The sequence below is a fragment of the Petaurus breviceps genome, unplaced genomic scaffold (genome assembly GCF_028583685.1).
Source record: "Petaurus breviceps papuanus isolate PSGF00001 unplaced genomic scaffold, PetGlider_PUasm1.0 140, whole genome shotgun sequence".
Taxonomy (NCBI): Eukaryota; Metazoa; Chordata; class Mammalia; order Diprotodontia; family Petauridae; genus Petaurus; species Petaurus breviceps.
In genome coordinates this window covers 35127485-35137860 of record NW_027185698.1, presented here as the reverse complement: position 1 = coordinate 35137860, position 10376 = coordinate 35127485, and the positions used below count along the sequence as shown (strand labels likewise).

Here is a 10376-nt window from a genome sequence, read left to right as displayed (position 1 = left end):
AAAAAAAAAAAAAAAAAAAGGAAATCAGAAGATCCACAGATAACTTGCCTCAACCAGGAGCAGATGTGAGAAAGTCAAAAGGGGGTTCAATTGGAAAGTACCTGATTTGCATCACTTGAAGGAACCAGAAAGGCTCTTGGAGGTCCATAGAAACTGATTGGTGTGTGATCTGTAACTTAGCCCCAAAGAAGACTTCTCTGGAACACAGGGAAGGTCTGCAAAGATTTCAAGGCATAAATACGTGGGCAGTTTTTTTCTTCCTTCTCCAATTTCAATTCAAAACCATATTGATCAGAACTTGGAGGGGAAGACCCTCACGATTTCTGGCCAGATAGTTCTTTCACTTCCAAGCATAGTCCTCTTTCAGATATATTCTGATTCCTGCCCTAGTTGGGAAGGTGCTTGGTAGTGGTTTCAAGGAGTTTAGAGGGTAAATTGGATTAAGTAATTTGCTAAATGATGACTAGGGTGTCCTTGGGGAGTGGATTAATCTTCTGGAGGTAGGTAGCCTATTTCAAGAGAAAGCATACATTTAGAAATTACCTCTGTATGTAGGTAGGGGGAGGGGAGTAGAGTGAAAAGACTATGCTATTTGATAGTGATTGATTTGTGGACTTGGGTTGGGGCAAAGGTTCCCAGCTAGGACATTGACTATCTGGGAGCAAATGATTGTGCACAACTGATTTAACTTTATATTCCTCTTTAGTAAAATGGAGATAGTAATACACTACCTATATCAGTGTTGTGAGCTTTGCAAAGTGATATACAGGGGTGTCTCAAAAGTTCTAATGCTGTTTTAAGCTTTGTTTTTCAGTCATTTCAGTCACATCTGATTCTTTGTGACTCCATTTGGGGTTTTCTTGGCAAAGTTTGCCATTTCCTTCTCCAGATCCTCTTACAGATGAGGAAACTGAGGCAAACAGGGTTAAGTGACTTACCCAGGGTTGTGCAGTTAGCAAGTGACTGAGGCCAGATTTAAACTCAGGAGGATGTCTTCCTGACTCCAGGATTAGTACTTGGTCCACCTAGCTTTACTGTGGTCTAAGCTACTGAACCTTAAAATGGCCCTAAGTATTTTCAAGACCCTGTTTTAATATGAGCTATTATTATTTCCATTAATAATACATATATATGTATATATATTTGTAAAAAGTCTCTTCTATAGCACTTCTGAAATCCTTTCATTTGGGATTGAAGTTGTTATCCAAAGCTTCTATGGGGTCTTATAAATTTAGACTTGAAAGAAACCTCAGAAGTCACTTGTTCAATCTATAGCTAAAGTAGGAATCCCCTCTCTGACATTTGTAATCAGGCTGTTTGAGGCTGTAGGATCTTGGGCAAGATATTGCTTTTCTATATATCACAATTTCATCATCTATAAAACAAAGGGACTGGATTAATCAGGGGTCCAGCGAAAAAATGGTATATAAGAGATATTTATATGTATATACATACACATATATGTATATACATACATATATGTATATACATACACACATATATGTGTGTGTGTGTGTATATATATATATATATATATATATATAACATTCAAAGCTCCTGGGCCATACAAAAACATACAGCAGGCTGGATTGGACTGATGGGTCATAGTTTGCCAACCCTTGGATTAGATGATCTTTCTTCCCAAACCTCTTGTAGCACTATGATTATTTGTGATGATTTGATGTTTGATTTAAAAGTTAATAACTGTTTTCATTATTGTATTATTATAAACTAAACAGTGTTTGGTCTTTGAAAATAGGAAGTAATTTGTTAGATTACTAGGCCATGTTCAAACCCAGCCTCAGACACTATGTGATTCTGAACAAGCCACTTAACCTCCGTCTACCTCAGTTTCCTCAACTGTAAAGTGGAGATAATAATAATGCCTATGTCCCAGGGTTGTTGAGGATCAAATGGGATAATAATTATAAATTATGTAGCACAGTGCCTGGAGCATAGACTCTTAATAAAAGCTCTTATCCCCTCCCCTCCCTTATTATTATAATTTATTAATACTATTTAATTACATCATCTCTATAGCTCCATGATATTGAGAACATCACTCCAGAAGAAGAATCCAAGACCAGCAGTAAGCTTCTACACCACCAGGTATTAACCCTGAGGTCCCAGCTCAGAGATCAGACTGCCTTACACAATGAACTTCAGGCATCTCAGAGTGAAACTCGGTACCTTCAGGGTCAGCTGAGAGAAAAGGTACTGTTGTTTCTGGCCCTTTCTTAAAGATTGTTAGTCCTCCAGGAAAAATTTGGGGCAGAGAATATCATAGATGTAGATCTTGAAGAGTCCTTAGAAAGTACAGAATGTTAGGTTTGGAGTAAAGAATGACAGTCAGACATATTTTAGAAATCACTTAGTCCAAAACTCTCATTTCATAGATTAGAAAACTAAGACCCAGAGAGGGAGGTGATTTGCACTTTGAATTTCATCCCCAGCTGCTTGGGGAGCAAATGTCTTTGTTTTTGGGAACCACATACTTTCTGTTTATAGGATGTACATGAAAGCTGTCCAGGGCTGTATGCCGTGGAGTGCTCTTTTGGAAGTAGAACCGTTACTAGCACTGGGAAAATGAGGCTTTGTCCTGGGTAGCGACACTTCCTACCTATGGTGATCGCCCAGTCCCACTTCATACAGCCCTCCACTAGCCCCTGCCATTGTAGGCTGTTGTCACCACCAACACAATCCCATTGTCCTGACACGTTTATCCCAGGGCTACCTCCCTCCAAATTCTCACAGAGGCTAGGTTTGTACCACTTTTCTTCCAGCCCAATTTTACCCCTGGTCAGCTATTCCCCTACCCCCCCCAACTATTTTTGCTCCAGGTGAAAAATAAATATTTGTTTCACTTGTACTGAATTGGCCCAAAGGTTACCTTTTATGGTTCTCTATAGGGCAGGGTTGCTTTGGGAATAATCAAAATAATCCATGCCCTGGCTCCATTTCAGATTGAAGAGCTCAGAAGGAGGAAAAATGAAGTGAACTTGGCTGTGACACCTCTCAAGGTAATCAATCTGTGATTGGTCTGGTCTTGACTAACTGTGCTTATAATTGGATTACCATTGAACACTTTAAATGAATATTGGTCTCCTATTCTTCCTCTGGTCTGACACATATATAGTGCACTCTTGTCTTGTATAGGATGGAGAATTATAATCAGTGGAATTCAAAGACTCCAGCCTTCATCTGAAGTCATTACACATGGTATAATCATTTACTTTTCACCACTCCCCTGCCTCCCTTGACTGATCTCTGATATAAAGGGGAAGTGGAATCGTGTAGATAACATCTATAAGGCATATGTAATCTTCTTGAGGTCATGTTCATCACTAATGAATACTACAGCCCCTGCAAGGCCTTGGTAAATTGACTTCTTAAGTAGCTATGACTGAAAAAAAAATCTCCTTCTGGCCATCTTTATGCACGCCCAGCATCCTTGCACTTGGCCAAGCTGGCTCATAGATGTTGGGAACATGGCTTGTTACTAGGCCCATGTTTGAAGCCTTGCCAATTTCCTAAGATCTTCCAGTGTTTGGGCTGCATTGGCATAGCCCTTGAGAGCTCTCAAAGCATCATCTTCATGCTTGAGGGCCGGCACAGTTCACAGTTGTGTTTTTGTCATTCTGTCACCTGTGTCTATCACAGTACTTGCACAGTACAGGTACTTGATAAATGCTTATTGGCTGATTAACTAGAAAATTGGTGATAAGGTATCAGAGGAGAATGTTAGATAGCTAGATCTAAAGGGGAAGCAATATGATCCATGGAAAGGATTTAGGGTCAGAGGACCTGTGTTCAAATCCTACCTCTGACACTTATTATCTACATCATCTTGGTAAGTCACTTAAAACTCTGTGAAACTTAGTTTCTTCATCAAAAAAATGAGGAGGTTGGAGTAGGTAGCTTTTAAGATTACCGTCAGCTCTCATCCTCTGATCTTACGAGCTAGTGTCAAATTCTGGCCCCATCATTTACTATCTGTTTAACCTTGGTTCAGACAAAACATTTCTGGGGACTTGGCTTCTCCATTTGTAAAATGAAGAATTGACCTCTAAAGTCACTTTCAGGTCTAAGTTTGAGATTATTTTAATCCCATGATTAAAACTAAAAGCTGACATTTATATGACAATTTATGATTTGCAAAGGTTTTTCATATACATTCTTGTTTGTTCCTCATAAAAAAATGCTGTGAGGTGGGCAATACAAATATAACCTTGTTACTTCTTGGTCATTTCAAATTCTTCATGACCTCAGTTAGGATTTTATTGGCAAAGATACTTGAGCGGTATGCCAATTACTTCTCCAGATCATTTTATAGATGAGGAAACTGAGGCAAACAGGTTAAGTGATTTGCCCAGGGTCACACAGTTAGTATGTGTCTGAGGCTGGATTTGAACTCAGGTTTTTCTGACTCCAAGCCTGGAGCTCTATCCACTGTGCAACCAACTTGCCCTAACTATTATGTACTTGTAGAGAATTAGTAGATTCTGCTTTTATAGATAAGGCAACTGAAATTCAGGGCAGAAGGTTAAATGATTGACCAACAGTTGGCAAATTGTAGAGCTATGACTCCAAAACACATCTTTCTGACTCTAAATCCAGTATTCTTTTCATTATACTGTGATGACATTAGGAGATTTTGTTTCAGTCTTTCCTTTTCCAGGTGTTGGCCATATGCCATTGAGGACATCACTTGACTTCTCTGAGTCTCAGTTTTCTTATCTGTAAAATGGAAATAATAATCCCTGACCACATGATTGTTTTTAAGGATCAAGTAATAAAATGTATTTAAAGTGGTTTTAAGTGAGCTATCATTCAAGGAACAATAAAAAGAGTTCCTAATATGGTAGGATTTTAGAAAGTGGTATTGACCAATACTATCTCCCCATTTCTGCTTCCTAACATTCATATATTTATTTATTTATTTATTCATAGAATGTAGTGATGAAAGAAATCTTTGACACTATTTCATCTTTTTTATAGAGGAGAAACTTGTGTTTCAGAGACGTCAAATCTCTTGACCAAGGTCAAACAGCTAATTAATGGTGGAGGAAGGATTGGAACCCCTGTACCCATCCAGTATATTTTTCTCTTCTCCCTCCCCCGCACCCCCCCATAATGCCATTCTGCCTCTCTGATTCTTTAAAAGTTAAGTCCTCATTACCAGGGTAGTATAATACCTATTAGGTAGCTTAGTCCTTTTTTCCCCCCAGAAATTGATTTCTCTGTATATACCACACTGTTTTCACAAAAGCCCCAGTAGGAAACAATCTAGAAGGGGTGAATTGTGATGAAGGAGGGAAACAAATGAAGCATATTACCAGAGGCTTCCTTTGCTTAGTATGACTGCACATGAAGGCTGTGGGGTCAGTAGATGCATGGGGAGAGAGAGAGTGGAGGCAATGTTAATATACCCTTCACTTACTTGATACTTTGGCCTAAGACAAGCCTCTTTCTTATGGTTCATATTATCACTTCCTAGTGATTAGATTTGTCCAAAAGTAGAATGGACTGCTTCAAGAGGTAGTGAATTTTCCATCCCTGGAGGTCTTTAAACAGAAGCTGAATAATCCCATGTCTGTGAATGGGGCTTATGTTTTGAGAATGATTACATGGCCTCTGAGTCTTCTTTCTAGGAATGTGATTCTATGAGATGCTGGCTGCTTTATGTTATCAGTCACACGCACTCCATGACTATTTCTGCTAACTCTTAGATTGCCATTAGAGGGAGCCCATACATAGTCATTCAGGCTTATACCTGGACTTTTAATCTCTAGTTCCATTATTGTGGTACAGTTAGTCAACAAGCAATTTATTAAGTATTAATAGATACCAGATACCCTGCTAACTGTTGGGGATACACAAAATAAGAAAAAAAAAACATCCCCTTCCTTCAAGGATCCCATAATCTAATAACGTGTAAATAATTACTAAACAAATAACATGTAAATAACAAGACACATACAGCATAGAAGGAAGATAGTCTCAGAGGAAGGCATCATGTGGGGGAGAGGGAGAAGTACCTAGAAAGGCCTCTTGCAGAAGGTGGGATTTGGGCTGAATTTTGGAGGAGGTCGAGGAAGCCAGGAAATAAAGATGAGGGTGAGGAGGGAAAGCAGTTGTCTCTGTCTCCCAGTTCTTGCCTTTTCACTCTCTGTCTTCCATGCCTGGACAGCTTTCCCTTCTCATTCCTCATTCTACTTCCTTGTTCTAATACAGATAATTTCTCCCGAACTCAACTGGACCTGGGACAGTATCAGTGTATCAGTGTGGATGATCCCTCCAAAATGCAGATCACAACCCAGTCATCCCCATCCTTACTGACTGATTCTTGTCCAGGCTTTCCCATTGGTTTCCCCAACTGGTCCATCTACTCACCATGCTTGGGAGCCTTCCTCACTTTTTCTTGCTACCACAAGTTTATTGGTGGAGCACAAAGGCTGTTTCTGCTTAGTTCTCTTTCATTACTAGTTCCATCTTCTTTTTTTTAATTGCATATTTCTTTGGTGTCATCTTTTATATAATCTTCAGGGTTCCTTATTTATTATGTATTACAATTTAATTACACTCACCATGTACCTTTTCCTTTTGCCTTCTCTATTATACTAATTTAAAAATCTTTAGACATTCCAGTGCGCCATGACTCACAGACATAGAGCAACATATGGTCCTGGCAAAAGACAAAATCTGCCTTCCAATGAACAGTCCATCTAAGTGCAGAAGAGCTTATTATCATTAGACTGGCCTCCTGGTCATGAATCCTTTGGCCATGACAACCCATGAAACAAAGAGAAATACAACACAGCCCTCAGTCCCAAGGGACCTATTACCATTCTGCAGCGATGTTGGTGAAATAGTAGAAAAGAAGATAGAGGGTGTGAAGAATACTCACCATTACCTGATAATCTCACAACTCTATAGCATTTAAAGTTGCAAACTTCCTTCTTCATAACTAACCTGTAAATAAGGCAGTACAAGTACAGTTATACTCATTTTTACAGATGGAGAAACTAAGGTTAAGTGATTTTTCCATGATCTCCTGGGGATAAATGATTAAGGCATGATAAAAATTCAGGTCTCATGATTCCAAGTCCAATATTCTATCCACGGAACCAGGTATATTATGACGTGATATATAAAACCTTAGTGTGAAGATGAATTAGATATTTTCTCAGATATGGAAATGAATTCTCCTGCCTCCAGCATCATAGACATTTGAGCTTTGATGAGAGCCTTGAGTAGCCACATAGGATCCTTTGTTGTTTTTGTCCTTTTTAGGCAAAAGTGGCTTCCCTGGTCCAGAAATGCCGAGATAGAAACAACTTGGTCACCTTGCTGATGCAGGAATTGCACAGACATGGAATTGAGAACCTGCAGCTTTCACAGGCAGCAAGGGCTTTGGTGGATGATGTTGCTGTGGCCACCTATGCATCTACCTTCATGTCTTCTGACCCCAGAGAGGTAAATGCCATCAACTCCACCTGTCTCACTGACATTTCCAGCCATAACTTCCACTGTGTCACTCTGTACACTTGTTCCTTCATCCAAACTGAAAGACTTGCTGGTCCAGGTGCCTTTGTCCAAACCTCACATTCATTTCCAATATTAATTTCTGAAAATATTTAACAGCTTTCTCTATGTCCTGTTCTCTTTGCCTTGTTCCTCAGATTATGCCCCTTTGCACTGGTTCATATGTGAATGGATGTTTTTTTAAGAACATTTCCCCCATTTCATTAGAATCAGCCTTTCACTAGCCATGTGATCTGGTACATCTCGAATGACTTCTCCATTGTCTACTAAAGGCAATATATATTCTGCATCCTTTCATTTGAAGTCCTGCACAGTCTGGCTCCAATCTATCTTTTCAGCCATCTCTCATGCTATTTTATATATTCATTTCACCTTCTGAGCTAACTGTACTACTCCCCATGGCCCATCTCTCTGCCCTCCCTTCCCCCTCCCCCTCCTCACTTTCCATATCTGAACTTTGCTTATACTATCCCCAGTAACCTACAGTGGAGTCCCCTCCTTCTCCTCCTCAATTTCTCCCCATTTTCCACCTATTAAATTCTCCCCTTCCTTCTAGGATCAATTCAGATACTGTTTCTATGAATACTTTCCCGATTTCACCTGCCCTCACTCAAACCTGAAAGCAGCCTTTGCCATCTTGGATCTTTCTTTTGCACTAAATACAACCTTTAATTAGATTGCAAGATCTTTGAGAGAAGACTTTATATCATATCTATTTAATTCCATTGTATTATATAGCATTCCCCTAGCACTCAATGCACTTACAGGTGCTTTAATAAATGTTTACTAAGTTGAGTTATTTTTGAATGTGAGCTTTGGACTTGCACTGTTTTCACATACTTGCAATAGAATGAGCACTTACTATAGGCTCAATGCTGTGCTAGGCTTGGAAGGAGGAAGCACATATCTCCAGTAGCTAAAACCACAATGCATATGAGCAACCTAGAACTTCCCCTTGTTTATTCCAGTGAGCTATTTGGGCTGTGCAGAGCCTAAGGAAAGGGGCCTAACTCTAGCAACCCCAATAAGATTTATTTCCTGGGAAGTTTGAGTCATGAGGTAACTGAGTCTGGAGGACTTTATTGGCCCCTGAGAAGTAAGATGACACTCACCAGAGGGGATGCAGAGTTACATTGACTATTTCTCATCTACCACGAGTCCTTTGTTGTACATTTTATCTGTCTGTCTGTCTATCTATGTATCTATCTATTTATCTATCTGTCTGTCTGTCTGTCTATTTTTGCAGTCTTTCTGTGGAATGGAACAAAGAACATCCCTATGCCCATGATGTAGTGTATGCAAATTACATGCAAATTTGACTGCTTACAATGGAATTTGAGGGGACCCCTTTACCTACTTTTATAGTAAAGCTTTTAGTGCTACACACCTCTGTGCGTGTGTGTGGGGGCATGAACCCCTTTGGAAATCTGGCAAAACCTGTGGACCCATTCTTCAGAATAATATTTTTAAATATGTGCTGTTGTTGTTCAGAAATTCCAGTCATGTCCAACTCTTTGTTACCCCATTTGGGGTTTTGTAGGCAAAAATACTAGAGTGGTTTGCTATTTATTTCTCCAGCCCATTTTACAGATGAGGAAACTGAGGTAAATAAGGTTAAGGGACTTCCCTGGGGTCACACATCTAGTAAGTATCTGAGTCTGGATTTGAGTAAAGGTCTCCCTCACTCCAAACCTGGCACTCTATCTACTGTGCCACCTAGCTGTCCATTTTAATTGCATAAAATGAACTGCAAAGGATACCAAGGAAAGCAGTTATATTAGAAAGAAAGACATAATTTTTTCCCATCTAGGTTCATGGGCCACTTTTATGAAATTTAATTTTAATTTAATTTAAAATTAAGAAATTTAAGAATTCCTGCTCTATAAAGACCTTAAATATTAGACCTTGGAAGGATGGGGGCACAAGGAGGAAAATTTTAAGGTTCTGGGGTAGGAAACATCATTGGTGGGGGAGGATGGGAGTGTGATTCTCAACCAGTAGTTCTTGAAAAGTCTCTAAGGTTTAACTTAATAATACATTAAAACCAGAGCTTATGGTAATGGGTTAATGGTCTATAGTAGAATAATGTAGAAACTCTGACCTATAGGAATATGAAGTTTCTTTGGAGAGGTAAGATCATACCTATGGGAAAATGTAAAGCAACAATGAAAGAGAGTAAATTCTTGCAATATCAGAGTTTTAAGGGAAGGGTATTAGTCTGGAGTCTGAAGATTTAGGTTCTAGTACCAACTCTGTCATTAACTTTGTTGTATGGTCTTAGATGTTTCATGTCTAACATGATTTCTGTGTTACTTTCCAGTTCTAACTTTGTGTGACTCTAAGTAAGCATTTATTCAAAACCTATTATATGTAGGTCACAGAGCCAGGTGCTGTAGGAGATAGAGAAATGAATGAGATATGGTTCCTAAATTTCATAGGATCATAGGATTTTTTGCTAGGAATGACTTTAGAGATCCCTAAGACATATATTGCTAATATAAAGTATTTACTAGTTTTTATGTATGATAAGATGATTTTAGCCCTTTTAAAAAAAAGTATCTTTTTTCACCCTTTCTCCTTTCTCCCCTCTCTCCCTCTCTCTTTCCCTCCCTTCTTTCTTTCTTTTCTTCCTTCTTTCCTGCCTCCTTCCTTTTTTCTTATCTTCTATCCCTTTTCCCTTCCTTCCTTTCCCTTCCTTCCTTCCTTCCTTCCTTTCTTTCTTTCTTTCTTTCTTTCTTTCTTTCTTTCTTTCTTTCTTTCTTTCTTTCTTTCTTTCTTTCTTTCTTTCCTTCCTTCCTTCCTTCCTTCCTTCCTTCCTTCCTTCCTTCCTT

The 10376-nt window shown here is 39.1% G+C and overlaps 1 protein-coding gene across 1 annotated transcript in view; it reads left to right on the top strand.

The window, feature by feature from the left end:
• CUNH4orf50 (chromosome unknown C4orf50 homolog) overlaps positions 1 to 10376 on the top strand; it is an 83455-nt gene that overhangs the window by 50210 nt on the left and 22869 nt on the right. Inside the window, exons 7-9 of the mRNA XM_069075033.1 lie at positions 2041 to 2214; positions 2964 to 3020; positions 7294 to 7476. Coding sequence (XP_068931134.1) covers positions 2041 to 2214; positions 2964 to 3020; positions 7294 to 7476 — 414 coding nt within the window. The remainder of the gene's footprint in view (positions 1 to 2040; positions 2215 to 2963; positions 3021 to 7293; positions 7477 to 10376) is intronic.